Source organism: Eurytemora carolleeae, unplaced genomic scaffold (genome assembly GCF_000591075.1).
Source record: "Eurytemora carolleeae unplaced genomic scaffold, Eaff_2.0 scaffold85, whole genome shotgun sequence".
Taxonomy (NCBI): domain Eukaryota; kingdom Metazoa; phylum Arthropoda; class Copepoda; order Calanoida; family Temoridae; genus Eurytemora; species Eurytemora carolleeae.
Window position 1 is genome coordinate 461023 of NW_019396334.1, and position 25766 is coordinate 486788.

General features: G+C 29.8%; 2 protein-coding genes across 2 annotated transcripts; both read left to right on the forward strand.

Annotated features, from left to right (window-relative positions):
- Positions 1–299: 299 nt before the first annotated feature.
- LOC111701147 (uncharacterized) lies at positions 300–19711 on the forward strand. The gene is made up of 17 exons (XM_023472316.1): positions 300–467; positions 4978–5069; positions 6900–6973; positions 7672–7780; positions 8115–8185; positions 9678–9735; positions 10472–10535; positions 11810–11921; positions 12954–13067; positions 13612–13660; positions 14638–14722; positions 14986–15051; positions 15854–15937; positions 16305–16389; positions 18073–18130; positions 18294–18364; positions 19464–19711. The coding sequence occupies exons 1-17, from the start codon at positions 358–360 to the stop codon at positions 19542–19544; spliced, it is 1383 nt and encodes a 460-aa protein (XP_023328084.1). The 5' UTR covers positions 300–357; the 3' UTR covers positions 19545–19711.
- A 53-nt stretch (positions 19712–19764) lies between these two features.
- LOC111701138 (cadherin-2) lies at positions 19765–25467 on the forward strand. The gene is made up of 4 exons (XM_023472301.1): positions 19765–19768; positions 20510–20637; positions 22854–22966; positions 23925–25467. Exons 1-4 carry the CDS (start codon positions 19765–19767, stop codon positions 24001–24003), a joined length of 324 nt encoding a protein of 107 aa, XP_023328069.1. The 3' UTR covers positions 24004–25467.
- The last annotated feature ends 299 nt before the right edge of the window (positions 25468–25766 follow it).

Genomic DNA, 25766 nt, shown 5'->3' on the forward strand with positions numbered 1-25766 from the left:
GAGACTATACAACTTATAGATTTGCAATAATATATTGTTTATAAGCTAGATTATGAAAAATCTTTTAATAATTTTTCATATATATATATGATATATAAATCATCGTTTTGAAGATTTAAGAGTGGAACTGGATGAGAAAAAACTTCCTGAATTTTGAAAAAAAGAAAAATTATTAAACTTTTTTCATATGATTTATGTCCAACAATTCATTGTTAAGTTTGATCTCTGTATTTTTAACGTAGAGCTAATTCATTTATTAAAAAGATAAGGTTCTGAAAGATAAGAACTCCAGGTAGTATTATAGTAGAGACTCCTGTAGTAATAATACTAGACCTAGAGTCAGCTGTAAGATCATCCATGATCATGTTTCTAGTTCTACTCCTGGTCCTGAAAACCAGTTCAACAGGATCCAGAGTATCCAGGAGTAAACAAAGTAATGTGAATATTCAGATACAAGTGCAACAGAGGTATTTAGTTACAGAAGTGAGGATTAAATGTCGTCTTTTTTCTGAAAAGAATTCATTCTTTAAGTTGAATTACAACCTGATTATAGAAAAACACTACATTTTAAAGAAAATCTATCATCTTATAATATATAAATAATATATAATGAATTTTACTTGTCTGGGTTTCGGTTTTTTTGTATCCAGTAAACGTCAAACGGCCCAATTTTGTATGGCAACTCACCTGACCCAAGGTTATAGGCTTATGGACCGTCAAATTTGTCCAGAGCTGAAAACTTTAGAACGGTGGATATCTAGATTAATGCTTGATCTCATCTTTTTCTTAATCTCTAGATTAAATAAGGCTTGTTCTCCTCTTTTAATTAATCTCCAGATTAATTAGCCGATCGGGATAAAGGATATCCCATTCTAAAGTTTTCAACTCAGGCTAAATTTTGAAAATGCGTCAATTTTAATTAAAAATTCCACCAACATTTCAGAATTATGTAAAAGAGCCACTTTAAGAACAATAGTTAAAAGTTAGCTAAAATAAGAAAAGGGGTAGCGCAAAGCGCTAATAAACGCTAGTTTTTTAAATATTTAAAATAGTTTCCTATAGTTCACAATTTACCTATTCTATCTATGACAAGAGTTTGTGTTATTGATCATGAAATGCCTAATGAATAAATGAATAGATGACTAATTGAACATACATACATACAACAGATATTTGATAAAGGCTCCAGTTAAAATATAAAAACTGTGGAATAGAAAGACGATATTAAAGTAATATTTATGTGTATTTGATGTTGAGGCAAATCGATTATGTGATAAACTACATTAAAGCAATACTCAAGTTCATTAGTTGTTATAATCAAGCAAATAACTTTAAAATTCGGTGATGGTGATAGACCAAACCTCTGTAGAGTAAATAAAGTAGATGTTAGTTCTACAATTATTAAAAATATATTTCGGTTTGGGTTGACCCTCGTCAGTTTCTGTGACAACGATTTAAATCAAACAAATAACTTATTAAACAAATTATTAAGTGAAATTAGACCCAGTTGCTGTGCTGTGCATGTTTCTGTGCTTATGTTTATTGACTATTAAAAGGCAGAAATTGGGTCTGCAAGTTGACAACTCTAATTTTCTAAATCTTTTATTTTTTCAGCCCGATGTCGCGGAAAGAAACAGTTCTATTATTTGTGATTTGACACATTTTGAAGAATTATATGAATTTGTGATCTACTCTGTGAATATATTTGTAAAGAAACCAGATCACGGATTTTTAAACATATCACATCTACAGCTCACATATCTATATATATCCCTACTTTAAAAAAATTAAAATTTTTAAGAAGTTTGCATTTCTCAAATTTTAAGAAATTGTAATTATCTTATTTCATAGTTTGGAAATTATAAATGTTATGGATAGCTTTAAAGACCCTTGAGCTTCAAAATTTAATCTTACTTTCAAACTATTATAATTACTTTTCCTAGAATTCATTCAGAAGTTACCACAGACAAAGATTGTTCATGTTTTTCAAAATAATAAGAATATCTCAACTTTCCGATAATTTAATTTGCACACAATTGTTGTTTTTAATGTAAAAATTCAAAATCCAAAGCCAAAATGCTAAATTATAATGATAATTACAATAATACATAAAGTAAATCTATTTTTTTATGGCAGGTATTAACATAAGTCCATTGTCCAAAATAATTCAAAACGCAATGAAATTATTTGAAATTCAAATTTAGGAATTTTTAAATAAACAATCTCAAAAACATACATTGATAACCAGAAATATTAAGACTACTTTTAGAATCAAGTTTTGACTTTAAATAGTTAAATAGTCCAGTTAGCATGGGACAGCAGCAATTATGCAGTGTAAATAGACCCATTTAAATTAATTAGTGATTTATTAAGTTGCTAATTAAACTTGTTGCTTTCTAACAACATCAAATACACTATAATATTAACATAAGGTCGTTTTCTTATTTCAGAGTTTTCTGGTTATCACTGCAGACAATAAACATAAATTTTGAATATTAAAAGCAAAAATAAATTAAAACTAACGAATTGCCAAAAAGGTTTGATATTTTCAACTAAGAATTCTGTTAGACCAAACTTTCGAAATTTAAAATATCAAAGTTTTACACCATTAGGACGCAAAAATATAGGGATCACAAAATTTTAAATTGTGGCAAGAAATCAGTTACCTGTATGTAATAAAATCAGTTACCTGTATGTAGTAAAATCAGTTACCTGTATGTAGTAAAATCAGTTACCTGTATGTAGTAAAATCAGTTACCTGTATGTAGTAAAATCAGTTACCTGTATGTAGTAAAATCAGTTACCTGTATGTAGTAAAATCAGTTAACTGTATGTAGTAAAATCAGTTACCTGTATGTAGTAAAATTCAAACAGAACGACAAAAGAAAACAAAAATAAAAGAGCCCAAGGGAAATAAAAAATATCCAGTAAATTGTAAAAAGAAACAATATAATTAATATGAATTTTAAAAACGATCTAATTAGTCCATATTCAAGGAAGTAAACAAACATTTGAAATAGAATTATCGAAAATTCTTTCAACTTTTAAAGATAAATGAATTCGATCCCAATTCTTCAAACAAATTGAAAACTGAACCGGCAATTGAAAATTCACATAGTTTGCATTTTCGCAAAGATGAATTCGAATCTGATAATCTGCAAATAGAAGATATTCAAGATTTATATTGATAGATTTATCAATGAAATCTTCGAGCTTTTCTAAGAATATTTCATCGTCCCTACTAGTGGTTTGATTTAGGGGGGGGGGACAACAGGACATGTGCCCCACCTCTCCTAAAAATTACCTATTTAAGTATAGGTAACTGCCTTTTTTACTTCGTATACGTGTGTTTTGCTCCCATCCCTTATATACCTTGTGCCCCCCCCCTTATACAAAATTTCAAGTCTCGGGCTAGGCATGGTTACTTTAATATTAATATTTAGGGTGAACAACTTAAACCGTTAAACGTCCAAATTCTTAGAAAAAAATTACCAAAGTTTAAAAGAAGGTTTTATATAAACAAAATAGTAATCTCTGTCTGCTTGGGTCTCCGTTTATGAACCCCCTGGCCGATTTGCTTCAACATTTTCAGGGGGAACTCGGTAGAACCACGGGAATATTCGTAGCCTAGTAAAAAAAATGCATATTCAGTTTGCTTGTTTTTATAAGGAAAAGTCCAAGCATAGCCGGGTTTCCAAGCTAGGGCTTCTATGAAATCGTTAATGTTGAATTTGTATACACAACTCTTAGAGATACCTTTCCTGTTCTCATTTATATGTTTTCATTGTGCCGGAAAATCTGCAGTTTTCTTTGTTTTCTAAACACGGATAAAGAAAGGAATGTGCACTTTTAACAATGTGTTCGCAATAGTGACGAAGCTTTGGGAAATTACAACATTTTTTTTGGAAATATTACGAAAGTTGTTCGAAATTATAAAAAATTAGTTTGAAATTACAAACTATTTTGTTCGAAATTATGTTTGGTAACTTCTAAAACTTTTGTTAAAATCAAAAAATTTTATTCGAACTTACTAAATTTTGTTTAAAATTGTGATCATTTTCTCGAAATTGCAAAACTTCTGTTCAAAATTGTGAAAAATTGGCTCAAAATTTTAAAAAATTTCTACAATTTTTATAAAAATTTTGTTCGAAATCTGAAATTTTATCGAAATTATAAAAATTTTATTCGAAATTATAAAGAAAATGCGAAATATTTAAAATTTTGGAATCCATATAATTCTTATTTCGACCAAAACGATTGTGATTTTGAAATACTTTTTTCAGTTTAACAATGTGAAATACATGTAAAGATTCAAAAGTTTATAACCCCGCAAAGTTTCTGTTAACAACATTTTTTTGTATGTAATTTGTAAAATTGATTGATTTTCTTTTTGCAATCGTAACTCGTAAGTTCATGAAGGATCAGGGTGAAAATGCACCTGTTATTTATCATGCCAGTTCCTCCATCTATACATTCTCTGGTTTTCCAGTTTATTGTTCTTGAATAAAGAAAATGCGGAAAATTTTATTTATTTTCTTTCTTGCTTTCTTCAGAATTATGATGCAGTAGACTTAATCCGCATTTCAAAAAGATGGTTTATGAGAATCATGGCGGAATTTAACTGTACGACTTTTTAAAATTCTTTTTATTGACTTTTTATTAATTTAAATCTATAACCACTCCAATCCCATAGCTTGTTCTAACCACAGTTCTCGGTACAATGGGCTGCCTTAGACACGTGGCCATTGGAGTCTTGTAACCTGCAAGCCCCAAATGGCCCAATCTAACCCAGCATGATTTAAATTAAATTATTTTCATTTGGAAAAAATGTGATTTAGAAATATAATAATATTTAGGTGGATAGTTGTACTGACGCTATCTAGCAAAAATATCAAATTCTAAAAAACATTTTAAAATTTAAAAATATTTAATCAAACCAAAACAAAGAGAAAAAATGATATATATAATATATTTAAGGTTAGAGGAGGGTGTTCCAGCAAATTTAACCTGTATCTTACACACTGTAGATCAGACTATAGAAAGTGTTCTGGAACCATCCTTTAGAATAGGTAAACATTTGTAAAATTTTTTAAATATTTACAAAATTACAATTAAGTGTTTGATAGAATCATCCTTTAAAATAGGTAAACATTGATAAATATTTGTAAACATTTTTGAATATTTACAATGAAGTTTTTGATAGAATCATCCTTTAGGTAAGGTCTCTCCTCGAATTACATTAGACCTCTCCTCAAATTACATTAGACCTCTCCTCAAATTACATTAGACCTCTCCTCAAATTACATTAGACCTCTCCTCGAATTAAATTAGACCTCTCCTCAACTTACATTAGACCTCTCCTCGAATTACATTAGGCCTCTCCTCAAATTACATTAGACCTCTCCTCGAATTACATTAGACCTCTCCTCAAATTACATTAGACCTCTCCTCGAATTATATTAGACCTCTCCTCGAATTACATTAGACCTCTCCTCAAATTACATTAGACCTCTCCTCGAATTACATTAGACCTCTCCTCAACAATTCAACACGTCCAAATTCTGCCTATTATGACCATTGAACGTTAACTTAAGTGTTTGTAAAATATATGATTTGAATTTTAAAAATGTATGCAGCATGAATATATTTTGAGAATTAAAGTTTGAAAAAAATGTTCGAACCATCTACTTATGTCACATAATGTTGAATGAATTGGAACTTGGAACTAGAGGAGCTTCATAAGGCTTGAAATTTGTTAAAGACAATTTTAGAAACAATTAAATTAGCATTTTTCATAGCGATGTAATTATTAATGATATATATTTGGTATTTTCTGATAAAAATTCTGGTTTTTATATAAAATCATAATGTGTAAAATTTATTAAAGTTACCTTTGTTCATTTAAAACATGTTAGACTCAAGTTTTCATGTTAAACAATGCAGTGCTATGAACATGAAAAAACAGCCATTTCTCTATTTCCATTTCGAATTTATTTTACTAAACAGTTAAATTTTAAGTTGCTGGTAAAACTGTTTGCTGTATCAACAAATTACCTTTACCATTTGTTAACGACTTGAAACATTTAGGAAATGTTCTGCAAAGTGATAATTCAATGACCATAGATTGCAATAAAAAACGAAATATTTTCATTTCAAAAATCCATTCCCTTAACCAAGAATTTTATTTTAACAGTCCAGATGATATTTTGAAGCTGTATAATATTTAGTGTTGTAGTTTTTATGGATCTAGTATTTGGGACTTGAGTTCCCAATGTGTTTCAAAATTGTATACAGCATGGAATAATGCTATTAGAATTCTTTTTAATGTACCTAGAGATACGAAGAGGTACTAGGGTGAAAGTATTTCACGATGTTTACATGTAAAAACTATGTTAGCTAGTAGATGTGAGTCTTTCTATGAGACTATTGAAGTAAGTTCTAAGCTTTGCATTAGATTTCTTTCTAATTTATGTAAAAATGACCTTAACACAGTTCTTGGCAGAAATTTATTTTCTATTGCAAATGATTGTTCTGTAAATCCTTCGGATCTTAAAATGTCAGTTAAGAAACAAATGAAATATTTAGATGTCCCATTGGAACATGAATGGAAAGTTCTGGTTTCTTTTAAAAGAATTTTTAAATACAAGAGTGAATAATTTATATGTTGAAGGATTCGATGCTAACGTAATAACTGAAATGACAATTATATTATGTAATAAGTAATGATCAATGTCGCCTATTTGTGCATAATTTTGCATAATTTTCTTCAAATTTAAACTAAACCATTTATAAATGTACTTATATCTAATTGTTTGTGAATAAATCTTTATAGTATACAAAATAACCAAAAGTTAGGATTTTTTTGTGTTGCATTTTTACAATTTTATGTTTTTCAATAGTTGATGGTGATGAACTAGCTGTTACTGGGTTAGAAAATTCTCCAATAGATGGTGGAATATCATTTTCGGGACAGGTAAACTTAAAGGGAGTGTTTGCGAAAAATAAAGCGATCACAATCGTTAATTTTTCGCTGTAAGCCTAAACCTCTTTTCATTTTTCGCGAACACTACCTTTAAGTTAATTATGATATAATGAATTTGTCCAAGGAACAATGAAAATTCAAATTTTGCTGAGCACAAATTTAGTTGTGCCGCAATTTGTGCACTATTTTTGATCCCTTTGGCAAAAATAAAATTTAAGAGAAATGAATCAAGTCTTAGCCTCAAACTATGATTTTCTAATACCCAATATCGGAGACCTTAGATATTTCAATATCTGTTAATTCGGTTTCAAAAATGCTAAGTCTGAAATATCAAAGGTTTAGATAATTTGTTTGCAAAGATGGAATGATTAGTAAATTTGAGTTTGTGGCAAAGAATCAATTCTTTAATGTAAAATTATCTATTTTCGACGGTGGCCCCAGATTTCATAAATATAACAAGAAGGGATTGAACCGCGTAGACGTAGTTGAACCACTTTTCATGTATGCAGGCTCAAAATAAAAGAAGTGGTTCAATAAATCTGATCTGTTCATTAAATCTGGTTCTTAAACTTTAAGCATTGAAAAGTGTAAGAAACAACAAAAACTGAAGAAAATAAACATGCAAACCTTAAGTCCTTTTATTTCCATGCTTTCTAATTCTCAAGTTTATAAAGTTTTTATTGTTCTAGTTTACCCCCACTGCCGAGATGAACTTGAAACTGCTGATTTGTGAACTAGGATTGGAGACTTCAACGCCGACCATGCTCCGGGTCATGAGTACATCTGGCTTACCAAAAGGTTAATGTCATAATTTAAAACGTTCATAACGTACGCTAGAAATGTCATCCTATTGTTGATTAACAGCGAAGTAATTGAACTAGGAACGAATGGTTGAAGTACACTAATGTGATAAAGAATGAATAAGAGATTTAACTTTGACAATTTATTTCTTTTTAACAGTAATTATGGAGGAAATTGTACCTTGAAAACACAACGATTTATTCCACATAATTGATTAGATAATAGTTTTAAATGTATTCCGTCTTTAAATGTCACTTTAAATCACAAAAACATGAACTGTAATTTATTTTGTCTACTATATAACTTAAGTACATAATTGTGTGTTTTGTAGGACGGTCTATTGGAAATACTAGATCTATGTTTAGTATAGTAGACAGATACCCACATGGACAGCCAGCTCAGGTAGAACACTAGATCTATGTTTAGTATAGTAGACAGATACCCATGGACTGCCATCTCAGGTAGAACACTAATCTTTTTTTTTGTATAGTAAACATACACCAACATGGACTGCCATTGTTTTTGAAAACGATTGAAAAAAACTATCGTTTTCTGTTACAATCGGTTTTGGATTTCATACAGTAATAACCAAAATTCTCTGAAATAGGAAGACGACTTTTAGAATCAAGTTAGAACTTTTAAAAGTTCAATGAGTATCAGATTGTGCAGTGTAATCACTAACTGACTCACTGATTCAACTATTGTCTAATAAAACTATCTGTTCTGTTACATATCAAATGCACATAAGTATTGCTATAATGTCGTCTTCCTTTTCTTTTATAAAACAAATACATCAGAGGAATTGAGATACTGAATGTTTACATGTACCATTTAGAGTTAAGGGCAAGTTATCAGTGTCCGAATTTAATGAATTCGAGCCGCGTCTTAAATCCGCCAAAAACCGGTTTCAATTGAGCGCCGACTTAAATCTTGAAACATTGAATACAATTTTAAGTGAAACCAACCATATTTGAGCCGCAGCTTAAATTCTTTAAATTCGGCTTCTGCAGTTCTTGTTAAACAATTGTTAAAAAAATAGGGCCTAAAACCATTTAAAACTTTTTGTTGAGTTTTGTTTTACTTAACATTCTTAAATAATGAAAAGATTCTGGAACAAGTTTTCCTTTGGTAAAACTTTTTCTTTGGGTTCAGTGTTTTTCTTTCTTAAGTTTAACAAAATATTTTCACATCCTCTCATTCATTTTTCAATTCTTTATTCAAACATAATGGATGGGAAATATAATGAAAATCTTTCTAAACAAAATAGAGACCAACACTTTCGGGGTGAAGTGCTGACGTAAAACTAATTACAACGAAGTGCATCCTATAGTGTATCGGAATATTTGTGGTTATATTTTGATCTCTCAATTAAAATCTGTCAAAAATAGCCTCAGAGACATTATTTACGTAAATATATGACATAAATATTCCAATAAAAAAGTCAAAAAAGCAAATACGAAATTTTTTTGATTAAAGTGTAAAATTGGTTTTAAAGTTAAGTTACATTGGAGTTGTTTTACAGTAATATTGCCAAAACATTGTATTAGCTTCCGAAGAAATAAAATTTTGTAAATAGATGAATGCTACTTTGCAATAAATATCATTTTAATTGGTGTAGTATTATAATAATCTCGGTTTGTCCGATCATAACTCATGCTGAGCATGGTGTTAACATTCTTAGTCGAATTTTAGGGGAAGCTCGAGGCAAAGCAGGGTTCCAAATATGTTGTCTCATATATAGAATTAAAAAATTCTTGCAATTATGTATGAATTATAATTGTTGACAGGGTAGAAAGTGCAGAAACTTTGATAGTATGGTCGTCTTACTTCTTGTTCTTTGAGTTTATATTTAGTTTCTGTAGATATCATATCAATCATTCAATTCTTTGTTTAGATTCCTGAAATTATCTTAAAAACAGAAATCAGGTTTAATTTCAACTGCTCCTCTCAAGGTAAAAAAGCAAATTTTTTTTAGCTTTATCCCGATTGGGTTATTTTTGTCTTATATAGGTTGGGGATGTGGTTTTATCCACCCCCCACCCCAATGATTGTGCACTTAGATTTTAGAAAGGGGACTGTAATACATGTCCCTAATCCAACTTTTCAAGGCCTGCTCATCAAAAAAAATAGACCTTTCTCTTCCGTGGTTAGGGTGCAAGGGAGAATTTTTAAAAAAGTGCAAAAAGTACGTCGTAAAAATGTTCAAAAATTAAAATTTTTACTTTTGAAAAATATCAACATGTGACATATATTATTTGTTACATTTTTCAAGGGCTTTTCAAATATTAGCCCTGTAGCTTAATTAATAAAACATCTATTAACCATTTCTAATTTTTTTTAAACACTTTGACTGTCTACACCCTAACAAAGTTTATCAAAATATGTATGAAGTTAAAAAAAAATTGTATCGTTCTATTGTAAACCGTTATTAAACACAGGTTGGGGGGAGGGGGGGGGGAAACATTTTGTTAAAAAATGTAAATTCTGACAAATTATGCAAGTCATTCTTTTGTAAGAAACGACAAATTATCAATTTCTAGAAACAAGAACAAGGATATATTTTCGTTCATTTTCTGAAGTGTAACGTTGTCAAACGAAAATTACAATGGCCACTTGAAATTTAGTTGACAGTTCCTTTCATGTTGGAAAAGTTTTTTAGGTTTCTAAAAAACAAAACAAATGATTTAGATGTTTGGCTGGATTGCAAATGGAAATTTCCAATATCTGAGGAACCATGTGCTATGTATAAAAGGTAAAAATAAATAGTTAAATATGTTTTAAGATTTTTATGCAAGTCGAATAAAAAATCATGAATTTCAAAAAAAGGATCAACAAAAACTTAATAATGGTCGGTATTAATGTCAATACAATAAAGACGAATTTTAACTTTTTAACCCTATCTCTGCTGGGGTACTTGAAAACCAGGATATGCTGGCGGGGTGGGGTGGTCATTTTGACCCCCCCTCTAAATCCCATGTTTGATGTCCAAATAAAACAAATGATACATCATTGAAAAGCTCTTGTGCTCTACTGTTAGAATCTGCAACAAAATTTACAAATTTGCAAAAATTGAATTTTTTATCGCAAAATCCAGTTATATAGTAAAAATGTTTGCAAAACAAAATTTGTCCAAAAAATGAAAAATTATATATTTTTGAAAAGCCCTTGACCATGACATTTTAAATATGCAAAAAATTTTGCAAAATTTTAAATAACCTGATTTTTAATCAAAAAAGAAACTAAAAATGTGCAAATTTCCTTTGACAGGTTGTTTGCAAAAAAAGCTGAATTTTATCAAAATCTGACAAGTGGATGTGGGTCAAAACAAAGATTTAGTTTGTTACAGGAAAAAGCAGTCATTCAGGCAGTGTGCCTGAGGACTCAGGCAGTTAGTATTAAAGCCCAGTTTTAGGCCTAAAGGGAGGGCTTTGGGTATGTAGGAAAAGCCAGAAAATTTCAACAGCCTCAGACCAATACTTTTTGAGTTATGTAAAAAAAACTACAAGGGGGGGGCAAATTGACCCCCCCCAGCAGGAATAGGGTTAAGTTATAATTTCTAACAAGATTTTTTTCGAATTATAAGTTTACAAGAAAACAAAGAAAATTTGTTAATTAACAGTTTCTCTTTGTTTCCATGTTATATGTGAATTCATAATGTTTAAAAGCTTGCTAGTAATCAAAATTTCATATAGAAAGTCGTCTTTATTGTATTGATATAAACGACGACGATGGCATACGAATTATAAATAATTATTAAACCTTATACCTGCTTATTCTGTTTTCTTTACAAAACTCAATGAAAATTATCTGAGGCTGATTAAATCTTATGAAATTGAGCTGAGGCTGATTAGATCTTATGAAATTGATCTGAGGCTGATTAAATCTTATGAAATTGAGCTGAGGCTGATTAAATCTTCTGACATTTTCGTTTCCCACCAACTTCCTAAGTCTACTGCAAACAGACAGTCTGAATATATACTCTTTTCTATGCCAAAGTAAATCTCATTGAAGACCCATTTTTTTTAGTTCAAGTACGCAGAGCTGTAGTTTTGGTGACTTTAAGATTAATTATCACAAATCAGGAGCTCTTCATGTATGTTCTATATTTGGAACATTAGATCCTACCATTGATTTACAGGTATATTTTTATTCAAGTCTTCATATTTAAATTATATATATTTTGGAAGATGATATTCTAAAAGATTTTTGAAAGTTTTTTGCTTTACCAAGTAAATCGCATTTTTTGTTATTTTGTGTTAAACTATTTAAAATTCTCTATTAAAAGGAATTTCAAGTGACCCTCCATTGATATGGTGGCATGTTCGATTGATAACGGCACCCTTAAAAGCTTAATCTGAACAAATATGTTATTTAGATTTTTTTTGTTTAAAAAAAAAATAATTATTACTATTGTGGTTTCTGGACAAGTGCGGCTAACGAATGTTGCTTAAAATGGAGAAATTAATAGAATTAAACACTTTCTAGAAAACTGTTTTTTGTTCTGCACACTATAATTAAGGTTTGAAAGGCACCCCGTTGTGAATCAAGTATACGTCTTTTTAACTCAAGGGTTACTTAGAACTACACCGACATTTTCTTTTGACATAAATCTCATGTCTGCATTGTCCGAATTTAATGAATTTGAGCCGCGGCTTAAATTAGCCAAAAACAGGTTTCAATTGATCACCGGCATAAATTCAATACAATTTGAAGTGAAACCAATCATAATTGAGCCGTGGCTCAAATTTTTTAAATTTGGCCTTTTGGACTACCATTTAGACAATTTTGGTTTAATTAAATCTGAACAAAACTCTCTGGGGTAATATTGAAAGCCCTAAAAAGCAGATCACCCATGAAAGCTTAATCTGATCAAAAATGTGGAAGATACCGACGTTTTTCAAACTCCGAAAGTGTTAATTTCTGATAATTTCTCCATTTCTTCTTACAAGCAAGAAATATACAAGTCACTTTTGCAGAAAAACCGTGAATGAAAATAAACGGTTTAAAGAAACAAAAAACATTGCTATCTTATTCATACTTGATTACACAAAGCTGTTAAGGGTAAAGTAGGACATTGTCATATTTGCAGGGGGGTAACTTAAAATAACGCTTACACTCCCTTTGATTTTAACCGTCATGTTGGGTGGGACACCCTATATCAATATATCAGGGAGATTGGAATTGTGATCTAACGAGCCTACCCATTGAAGAGGATAAATATGATGATGATCAACAATTTTTTAAATTGAAATATCTCAAACCTGCCTTGGTGTCATTCACTCAGGTACAAGTATTTTTTAAAGACAATTTAAGAACAAGTTTCAGATTATCTTTAATGTTTTGTCCACAGGAAGGTTAAAAAAGTTAAGGGATTTAAAAAATCATTATTAAAACTCATTTTGACACATACATTTTTCAGATGATTAAAAAAAAGATTTCAATTGACCAAAATTTAACAACAAATATGAAACATAGAAAGGAATTGAGGTTTTGCCTCAAACTCAGATGTTCTAATCCCTTCATCTTTTCACCCCAGTGTCGTAGACCGTAGATATTTCAATTTATGAATTATATTGCATTAAAAAATCTAATTTGTAAATATTAAAGGTGTCAACCATTAGGTTGCAAAGATATTGGGATCAGAAAATTTGAGTTTGTGGCCTAGACATAGACGTTATAAGCAAGTTAGGGAAGATTAAAAAAATCACGATTTAGACTCATTTCACCTTCCTGGAAATAATATTTTTAAATATTTTTTTATTTATTTTTCTGTGGTACTTCTCCCATTCCCTTCTTATTTATTTCCTTCATCCTGTTTTTTTCCTAAGGAAGGAAGACGTGGAGGAGAAAAGGAGTTGTTTGAAGGAGAAAATTTAGGAAAATAACATGAACATAAAATATTATTGAGTCTATAAACTATGTTTGAAGGAGAAAATTTGGGAAAATAACATGAACATAAAATATTATTGAGTCTATAAACTATGTTTGAAGGAAAACATTTAGGAAAATAGCATTAACATAAAATATTATTGAGTCTATAAATATGTTTGAAGGAGAAAATTTGGGAAAATAACATGAACATAAAATATTATTGAGTCTATAAACTATTTTTGAAGGAGAAAGTTTAGGAAAATAACATGAATATAAATATTATTAAAAAATGTGTAAAAATAGTTTATAACAACAGTCATGGGTTAAGCAAAGAAGTTTAATGTATCCAAATCAATAATTTATATTGTAATCAGTGTAATCAGTAATATTGTAATCAACAATTGACCAAATGACCTTAGAGCCCGAAATTTAAAAGAGTATTGTTGAATGATTCTCCCGAGTTTTCATTTCGGGGTCTTAATATTTAAGTAGATTTTAATTTAAGAGATTCGAAAAAAGGAGAATATGAAGAAACTAAATTATATAATATTTCATAACAAAAATATTGATATCTACAAAACTGCCTAACCCCATTCGTGAAACCCGGTTTTCAAAACTGGTTTTTATAACGATACCCTGTCTTAAGTTTTGGCTCAGAAGGTTTCCAAGTGCACTCAATTTTTAGCATTATAAGGATGTCTCAAATGGGTTAAAATGGAGGTTTAAAGTAAAAAATTGGTAATTAGCAAAATGTTAGTCACTCCAATCTTATCCTCATCCACAAAAGAACGGAATATATAAATAAACGAATAAAATGTAGTTGATCTACCCTGATCTATCTTGAGCAGCCAACATGAAAACTAGAACTGATGATATCATTTATCAAAGAGAAGTGGTTGAACTGACCATGTCAAAATTAACTTCTTTCCAATATCTATAATTTTCCAACTCTTCTCTGTTGTCTAAGTTCTGTTGTTGATCAGAGATGACCTGCTCCGCTACTCAAGGTTTCCCGGAACCTGAAATAGTCTGGCTTCTTAACTCACAACCAGTCAACTTCGATTCAAGGTTAGTCTAGGGTTAAACTAACCTGAGTTCAGTATAATTAATAGGTTTATTCACAGGATTAGTAGGAGTGGTTTTAATCCCTAATCGCCACCCCCCCTCCTGGTTTATCTGTCAGTAGAAGGAGTGGGTTCCTTCCCCGTCAAAATTTAAGAATTGCATCCTATTCACAACGGCACCCTCTAGATATTTGTCTGGGCAAACTTTAAAGGGGGGTCTCTTAAAAAGTTTAAATGACAGAAATAACCCCTTTTTTTTCTTTGCAGGTTTAAAGTTCTAGAGACCGTTGGACCCCGACTAGATAGCGCCTACAATTACTTTCTAAAACAGAGGAATTCAATCAATTAAAAAATCAAAAAATTTGATACTTTTTGTTTTGTTTTATGGTTTCTTGCAAAAGAATTTGTTTCAAAGTTTTGTTTGGTTTTAGAATAATAATATTTATAACGTATGAAAATTAATAACAAAATTAGAACTAATCTGTAAATAAATTCAAATGGTTTGAAAAGTGCCTGGTTGATATAATATTAAATACAATTTTAAATCTATTTTATTTTGTTATGCTTTCAATGCTGAAATTTCTAAAAATCTTTGTAAAAGAATATTACTAAATGTAATTTGAAATTTGCATCTTTAAAATTTTTAAAAATTTTACCTGGAATGATGAGATGAGAGATAAGATCTTTTGAAAAGAAAATATTTTAAAAAGATATTTCCAAATATATTTTTAAATCTGCAATTTAAAGTTTCTTTTATTGTTACCTACAAATTGGTTTGTTTTTAAATTTGTTTCGTTGAAATTTTCAGAATGATAGGATTTTCCATAAAACTATCAAAAACATTTTCAAAAGTTTGATTTCAAGAAGAACTTTGAAATTGAGTAACACAAATAATGCCGGGTGCGTGAACCAATTTTACTTTTTTTCAGACGCTCTAGAAAATGAATTGCCTCTATACAGCATAAAATACATTTCAGATTGCTTTAATGTCGTCTTACTCTTCAATAATTTATTAGAACCAATTCGAGTTTGATTTTATGAAAGCAATTCTTTTCCTCTTTCAGGATCTATAATTTGTTCAATGTTTAGATGATTTTTAGTTTAAAATTAAAAATAGATTTTTGTATTGTAATAGAATTCAATACACTGCTTCCACTCAAGAGAATGGGAAAACAATCAGCTGTAAAGTTGTTCAGACCGATGATGAAGAAAACATCAGGAAAATTATCTATAATTTGACCCCCCTCCCTCCATCCCTTCCATAATTTTAATCTAACTTTTAGAAAAGTTTTATGAAAAGCTTTTGACTTGGACAAATCAAAAATTTTGTTGAATTTCCAATATCAAACTTTTTTGAATTTCATGCAAAAATATGAAACCATTTTGTAAAAAATTGCACTCTTGCCGTTTGCAGTTTGCACTGAATTGTGAACAATTTTTTTTCTCACATTTCACTGATGAGTCTATAGTTGAAATTTTTTAACAGTATTTTTAGGTTTTGCATATTATATAAATGTTTTTTTGGGAGAAAATAAGTTTTGTAATTCTTATTAAAATATGATTATATTATAATAAATTTTATACAGTGAGGTATATGATAAGGATGAACCTCAAATTCATCTTTTTATTAAAGATATACCTCTTCCTCCTCCTGCAGTTGTAACAGCTGAGGTACAGTACAGGTTGTCAAATCAAACATGACAATTTAAAGATAATAAAGAATGAAAAGCATAACAATTTTTAACGAAAAGAGACAAAAACTTGTTCATTTATGAATTAAAGAAACTGACTTTTTGCCCCAAACTCTTATTGTTAACCCCCTATATCTTAGCAAACTGAAGTCTTGAGACCTTTGTATGACTTTTTGGCAAAGGCTCAGTTCATTTGTCAAAAATTCTTGAAAGATTTCTTTTTAGAATCTCCCTAGTCCTGGCATTTTCTCCCTTTTCTGTTTTTTTTTAAATTTCCAGATTTTAGATTTGTATATTTTAAATATACCTGCAAGAGATATAAACTTGCTTGTTTTCAATTTTTAAAACAGAAGAAACCTAGATCTGGGAACTTTTGTGTTGGGTTTATACTTTTAATAATCTCGCTCGCTTGATATCGATATCCGTAATACAAAAGATCAAGATTAAGCATTGATCTTGATATCCCCAATACAAAAGATCAAGATTAAGCATTGATCTTGATATCCGCAATTTAAAAGATCAAGATTAAGCACTGATCTTGATATCCGCAATACAAAAGATCAAGATTAAGCATTGATCTTGATATCCCCAATACAAAAGATCAAGATTAAGCATTGATCTTGGTATCTGTAATACAAAAGATCGAGATTAAGCATTGATCTTGATATCCGTAATACAAAAGTTCCTATCTCAGATTAAACTGTTTTCCCATCCCATGTTTTATGTCCAAATATGACAAATGATACATCATTAGAAAGCTTTTGTGCTCTACTTTTAGAATCTGCAAAAAATTTGCAAATTTGCAAAAATTGAATTTTTTTTTCGCAAAATCTAGTTATATAGTAAAAATGTTTGCAAAAAAAAATTTGTTCAAAAAATGAAAAATTATACATTTTTAAAAAGCCCTTGACCATCAAAAATTTTTGCAAAATTTTAAATAACCTGATATTTAATCAAGAAAAACTAAAAATGTGCAAATTTCATTTGACAGGTTGTTTGCAAAAAATTAGCATTTTTTTTTCGCAAAACTTGTGCAATCCGTTTCCTTATGTCAAAGTCTTTCCAAAAAGCTAAATTTTATCAAAATCTGACAAGCGGAAGTGGGTCAAAACAAAGTTTTAGTTTGTTACAGGAAAAAGCAGTCATTCAGGCAGTGTGCCTGAGGACTCAGGCAAGTTAGTATTAAAGCCCGGTTTTAGACCTAAAGGGAGGACTTTGGGTATGTAAGAAAAGTCAGAAAATTTCAACAGCCTCAGACCAATACTTTTTGAGTTATGTAAAAAAAACAACTTGACCAGCAGGAATAGGGTTAATATTTAAGTTTCGCAAAAGTTTTTTTTAAAATATGAAATATATAGAGATGTTTGGTACTTTGCCAGTGCCTCGAGTTGCCAGGTACCTAACTCACACAGACATTTTTCCATATAATCTTTGTCAGTTGACCATTTTGTAGTTGAACATTTTGCCAGTTGACCATTTGCCAGTTGACAAAGCGGCTACCTGGTAACTTTGTCACATGGCAAAGTGTTAACTAGCAAAGTGTTGCTTGGCAACTTTGTCACTTTGCAAAGTTGTCACATGTCAAAGAGCCGCCTGGTCAGATGATACATGGCAATCTTTTACTGGCAACTCGACCCTGGCAATGTACCTAACATCAATTTAGATGATTGCTGGAATAGTTTTGGTCATCATAGCTTTACTTCTGGCCCTGGCTGTAGTAGGTAATTTGAAAAATTAATCATAATTTTTTGTCAGAAATCGTTTTCTATATTTCGATAAAAAATGCTCTTAAATAAAAGATCAGACTTTGATATTTGCTTTTAAAGTAAAAAAATTTACTTTTCATTTTAAAATGTTACGCTATTTTTTTTGTTAAATGCTTAGGTTTTGCTTTCTACACTAAAAGATGGTGTTTCACTACTCCAATAGTAACAATGCCTGTGGAGGCACATAAGGGATATTATTATAGGCCAGATATAATAATAATAGAAACCAAATTGGCTTGTTATCACTCCAAACTATATAGATGTATAATTGGCTTGTTATCACTCCAAACTATATAGATGTATAATTGGCTTGTTATCACTCCAAACTATATAGATGTATAATTGGCTTGTTATCACTCCAAACTATATAGATGTATAATTGGCTTGTTATCACTCCAAACTATATAGATGTATAATACCCAGACGGATACGGAGAAAATCACGTTTTGCTAATTCATTCAATGAATCTTATGTACAATACATGTTTGTATATCTCATAGATTCAGCCTGCTTATAACAGTCTCATCAATTTTTAAGACAGGGTCATCTTTGAAGTGTCGCAACACCTTGGGCTTAGATTTTACCGCTCTAACTCACAGGCTTTTTGTAGCTTTTTACATGTACATTTAACCAATTAAAGTTACCCTTGAGGTTAACATTGGTTTTTAAAAAGTAATTGGCAAAATTCTAATCGATCTTTGCTTGAGAGCGTTGGACCTTTACATCACAGTGGTATATATATATATCAATTAGTAATTAAAAATCAAAATTATTTTTTAAATCCTATTTGTTTAATATTTGATCACGTACTATTTCAAAAGCGAACCCACTAGTTAATTTGGTCACTCAATCCTACTATAAAAAAGTAATATGTCAAACTTCCGAAAAAACTTTCTCTTATCGTAAAACAATGAAGCAAGAAAAATCTTCAAACTTTTTAAATATTATTCTGTTTAACCCTATCTCTGCTGGGGTACTTGAAAACCAGGATATGCTAGGGCCGCGGGGACCCCCCTCTTTATGTTTGATGTTCAAATATGACAAATGATACATTATTGGAAAGCTCTTGTGCTCTACTTCTGCAAAGTAGTTTTATTTTATAGTTTTCCATCTAGGTTTTTTTTTTGGAATTTGCTTCCAGAATGTGCTCTTCGCAAGCATGCTGTCTCATACTTGTCTTTTTCCCGCACTTTGCCCCTCCGCGGAACTATTTCTTTCGAACTTTGTCTCTCCGATATTTGTCCTATTGCCAATGAATAGAAATGGAAAACCTATAATAAATTTTCAGAGCCGAGAGACTGGGGAAATGATAATTCAAACTGAGGAAATGAATGAAATTAAACTAACAAGGGAATATAATATATTATAGTTGTTTAAAACCTCTTCACGACCAAACTCTACACACTGTAAATTAGAATTTGAATTTACTTCACAGGTGGGAAAAGTAAAAGAAAATACACTAATATGAGATATATCTTCAAAGAAAAACTTTTTGCTTCCTTTATTACGAAATATCGATTAATTTCTGAACACAAAATAAAACTGACAACATAAACATTTATTTTTTCTTTCATTTAATACTATGAACCATGAGTGAAACTCTGTTTTGGAAGATGAAAATATGTTTTTTTTTCTGATAAAAAAGAATTTATTATTATTATAATTATAAAGATTTATTCACACACAAAGATATAAATACATCTATAAATGGTGTAGTTAAAATTTGTTTAAATAATTTTTTTTTGAAAATTTTTGAAAAACCATCTTTTCGTTATTAAAACGACGACGAAAAATCGAAAACGAAATGATCGTTATTAAAAGTTTGTTTTTAAAAAATGGTCGTTTTAAATAGACCGTTTTGCTTAGCGATCTTTTTTTTAAACAAACGTTTTTATAAAACTCGTCGTTCTGTTAACGATCGTTTTTAAAATCGTTAAGAAATGGTCGCAAATAGTTTTTTACAAAAACGATCGTTTTCAAAAACGGTCGCTTTCAAAAACGGTCGTTTTCAAAAACTGTCGTTATTCGTTTTCTTAAAGTTCAAAACGAGTGGGTCGTTTTTAAAAATGATAGTTTTTTTCCAAAAACGAAACGATCACTTTTGATCGTTTTCAAAAACGATTGACAACCCTAATCCAATATGTATTTTACTTACTAGGAACATTTTTTGGAACAATTTAACGTCGTTAACTGAAAAAAAGCCTAATAAAATAATATTTAATATATTTTCAGAGACAACATATTTACAATATTTTGATAACTTATTTCGTTATTTGGTTTTAGTAAAAAGGTTTGATAAGCCAGTAAAACATTAAAGAAAATGTCTCTCTCAAGAAATAAGTTACCCTTGTTTTAAAAGGTTGATTTCTGTTTTTGTGAAAGGTTTTGAGACCCAGACAGATCTTGGAGATGTACAACCAATTATAGACAAAGATACAACAGCAAACTTTTCTTTAGATCAGGTAATTCCTTTGTTGTACAGTGCATTTTAGTGCAGCATTGTTCTGTACAGAATTATACAGTTTTGTACAGTACAGTATTGTACAGTACAGTATTGTACAGTACAGTATTGTACAGTACAGTATTGTACAGTACAGTATTGTACAGTACAGTATTGTACAGTACAGTATTGTACAGTACAGNGTACTGTACAATACTGTACTGTACAATACTGTACTGTACAATACTGTACTGTACAATACTGTATTGTACAATAGTGTACTGTACAATAGTGTACTGTACAAAAGTGTACAGTACACTATTGTACAGTACACTATTGTACAGTACACTATTGTACAGTACACTATTTTACAGTACACTATTGTACAGTACACTTTTGTACAGTACACTATTGTACAGTACACTATTGTACAATACAGTATTGTACAGTACAGTATTGTACAGTACAGTATTGTACAGTAAAGTATTGTACAGTACAGTATTGTACAGTACAGTATTGTACAATACAGTATTGTACAGTACAGTATTGTACAATACAGTATTTACCTACAGTACATTGTTCTGTACAATATTTACTCGCATATATGTGCACACAGGGATTCTAAAAATATTTAAGTTTAAGTTTATTTAGACACATTTTTAGAAAGAAACTACCTACAAATTAAATAAATTAAATAAACATGAAAGTCCCATCTTTGACCTAAACTCTTTGAAATTTTAATCGGGAGAAAAAAGGTTTTTTCGAATACTTTAGGAAATACTGCACAGTTAAGGATATTTCTGATGATGAGATTTAACTTTAAAAGTTCAACTTTTGGTTCCAGATTTAGAATTCAGCTTGTGGTTGTAGATGAAGAGATTCAGCATTTAGTTCCAGATTTAAGATTCAACTTTTGATTCCAGATTCAGAACTCAGTTTGAGGTTCCAGATGATGAGATTCAGCGTTGGTTCCAGATTTAGAATTCAGTTTTTGGTTCCCAATAAGAGATTCAGCATTTGGTTGTACATGATTAGATTCAGCTTTTGGTTTCAGACTAAAGATTAAACTTTTGTTTTCAGATTTAGAATTCAGCTTGATGTTTTAGATGATGAGATTCAGCTATAGGCTCTATAAGATGAGATTCAGCTATAGGCTTTATAAGATGAGATTCAGCTATAGGCTCAATAAGATGAGATTCAGCTATAGGCTCTATAAGATGAGATTCAGCATTTGGTTCCAGATTTAAGATTCAATTTTTGGTTTCAATTTAAAGATTTTGGATTTGGTTCTAGATTTTTAGATTTAAAACTTGGTTCTAGATAAGAGATTTAGCATTTGGTTCCAGATTTAAGATTCAATTTTTGGTTTCAATTTAAAGATTTTGGATTTGGTTCCAGATTTTTAAATTTAAAATTTGGTTCTAAATAAGAGATTTAGCATTTGGTTCCAAATTTAAGATTCAACATTTGGTTTAAGATTCATTATTCAGTTTTAGGTTCTCGAAAAGAGATTCAGCATTTGGTTCCAAATTAAAGATTCAGCTGTTGGTTCTAAATTAAAGATTCAACATTTTGTTCCTGATAAGAGATTGAGCATTTGGTTCTAGAAGAAGAGATTTAGCATTTGGTTCTAGAAGATGAGATTCAGCATTTGGTTCCTGATGTTCGTTTTATTACCTTGTTATTTCCTTGCTCTTGGCTGAAGTTTATTGAACACACTAAAGTTCAATACACCAGATACAACATTCATCAAAATATTACAAAGTAATTAGAGACAGAGGAGTTTAGTTATTTTATTCTAGATGCAAGAGTTTAGTTATAAAGGATCTGGAAGTTTGGTTAGATTATTGCTTTATTTTACTTTAGATGCTAGAGTTTAGTTATGAAGGGTCTGGAAGTTTAGCTGGATCATTGATATATTTTACTTTAGATGCTAGAGTTGAGTTAAAGGGACTGGAAGTTTGGTTATATTTTTGCTTTATTTTACTTTAGATGCTAGAGTTTAGTTATGAAGGGTCTGGACATTTGGTTAGATCATTATTTTATGTTATTCTAGATGCAAGAGTTTAGTCATAAAGGATCTGGAAGTTTGGTTAGATCATTATTTTATTTTATTCTAGATGTTAGAGTTTAGTTATAAAGGATCTTAAAGCCTATAGCTTTATAATTGCTATATTTTAATTGAGATGCTAGAATATAGTTATGATTTGGTTAGCTCATTATTTTATTTTGCTGTAGGTGCTAGAGTTTAGTTATGAAGGGTCTGGAAGTTTAGCTGGATCATTAAGCAGTATAGAGTCTGGAGTGAGAAGTGTGGATTTATCAGCTGAGTTTAATGCTCTAGGATACAGGTAAAGATGGTTTTTTGGTCAGTTCTTTTTCTTTCCAACTAAAGGGACTGTAAGCGACATTTAAATTGACCTTTCATTTATAAAGGGGATTCTCCGATTCACAACAGTACCCTTGAAAACCTTGATCAAGAATAACAGACAAGTTACCTTATTTATCTATTCTTTTTAATGTGTTTTCACACATAACATTGATGATCCGTCATTGGTTTCTAGGGTATCATTGTAAATCGGGGTAGGTCAATTTAGATATAAGTTTATTTGAAACTACGCTTACATTGATATCTTCTTAAAATCAGATAAGTTAAAAATTTGACTTATTTCATTGTTTAACAGATTTTAGCACCTCTGAACACAGAATGTAATTTTTAGTAACAGATTTTAGCAACTCTGAACAGAGAATATAATTTTAAGTAAAGAGATTTTAGCAACTCTGAACAGATTATATAATTTCAAATAACAGATTTTAGCAACTCTGAACAGAGAATATAATTTCAAATAACAGATTTTAGCAACTCTGAACAGAGAATATAATTTCAAGTAACAGATTTTAGCAACTCTGAACAGAGAATATAATTTTTAGTAACAGATTTTAGCAACTCTGAACAGAGAATATAATTTCAAATAACAGATTTTAGCAACTCTGAACAGAGAATATAATTTCAAGTAACAAATCATCGTGCTATAAAGTTTTGATTGGTATCCAGATTTTCTCCAAAAAATGTTAGATATTTCCAAAATATTTTTCTTCAATTGAAAAAAAAAATGAAATCAACTTTATATTTTGACTTCTGCTTTGTTTCAAAGCTTATTTGATCTAGAAGATCTGAAAAGAAAATATAATTGTTAAGCACGTTTAGCATCTGAGAAGTTAGACTGAAATATATTTTCTAAAAGAAGGAAATAAAATAATTATTTTTGATTTGATTTTCTTCATTTTATTCTGTGATTTCTTGTTTAGGTTTAAAAAGCTGGCAGACATGTTTAAAGATGATTCAGATTCTGAAGAAGAATATTCTAATGGTGAAGTAGAGGTCTGATGTTTATAAAAGACTTGACAATCTTGAAGTGAGCAAAGTCAATAGTAAAGTTAACCAGTCAAAGTTATATGTTGTGAATAAAAGAAGTGTATATACAAAAGTATGTAGACTTTATTTCAGGAGACCTTTCCTTTTAAATAATGGCAGAATAAAAACAAAAACATTTAAATTTTTTTATTCAGTAAAAAAAGAAAAATATTGTCGTTTTTTTCAGAAATTTTTAAAATTCAGACAATTTCTTTATTTCTTATGTTGCATTCAGACCGTATTGCATTTTAGAAACCACCAATGGGAATAGACAATTATCAGACAGAAACACTTTAACTCTAAGTTATGTGGACTCTATAAAATACAATTCAATAGATAAAATGTATTAAAACAGCTGTAATATATATCCAGGGTTTCCACTGAGGGCAAATTTTTACAATTTGCGATAATTTGTCAACAAACTGCACATACTTTTCTCTAAATTGAAATTTTACGGAATCAAGAATCCCATCTTATTCATGCGCAAATAATGTTTGCAAATTATGTTTGCAAACTGGGTTTGCAAATTAGGTTTTCAAATTAGGTTTGCAAACTAGGTTTGCAAATTAGGTTTGCAAATTTTGTTTGCAAATTGGGTTTGCAAATTAGGTTTGCAAATTAGGTTGCAAATTAGGTTTGCAAACTAGGTTTACAAATTAGGTTTGCAAACTAGGTTTACAAATTAGGTTTGCAAATTAGGTTTGCAAATTAGGTTTGCAAATTAGGTTTGCAAATTAGGTTTGCAAATTAGGTTTGCAAATTAGGTTGCAAATTAGGTTTGCAAATTGCGTGAAATTGACCTTTATTTTTATTATCTCTGCGCAGTTTCCGTTGAACGAACCAGTTTTGTTGTAAAATATATTAATTATTTTTCTTTTTATCTTTTGGGTGAAATATTCTCTATCTAGGTGTTTGCACACATTTTACAGTAGTAGTAGTAGATTTAAATTGAAAACTAACCAAATTATAACTAAAATCATTATACAACCTTGTTTTTTCGTGCGTAAATTTCATTAAATTCAATCCATTAAATTCATTAAATTCCGTATTTGATTGAACAGCCTAAATAATGTGGAATTTTTCAACGCAAAAATGCCAAAAAATGCGCACTTTGCAGCGGAAATGAATATTTGCACGCAAAATTTTGTAAATTCTGCTTAAAACCCTTAATATATCCAAGTGTAAAGAAAGTATTCTGAAGAAATGAATTTGATAAAATTGTCAGAGGAATTTGTCAAGATCTATTTTTCATCTTCAGACTGTTAAAGATTTGTCATTTATAAATTAAATGTCAGATATCTTTCTTCAGATCAGGTTTAATCCAAAATTTGAATATTGATTTTATATTTAATTCTTTTTTATGTTTAAGAGAAATATATTAAATAAGTTGCCTGTGTTAAACTAATGTTAAAATCAGAAATATAAACAATAAAACTGTTCTCCCTCTCTACCTAGCAATATATCTGTGCATGTTAATACTTTGATTTCAAAGGGACCGTTCACTTATTTAAATTCTGAACGAAAAATCGGCTGAAACAATCTTGAAGTCGCAATCAGTTATTTTTTTATTTAAAATGAATTAGGGTGAATAAAAAACATCATTTAATTTATAGTTATAACGGAAAATCATCGTTTGTAAAGTGAAAGGCATAGGCCATAGAGTCTATGTGAAATGATCATTTGTCAATTATGAAACCAGCCTATTTCATAATTTGGTTTTCTTTTAATATTAATTT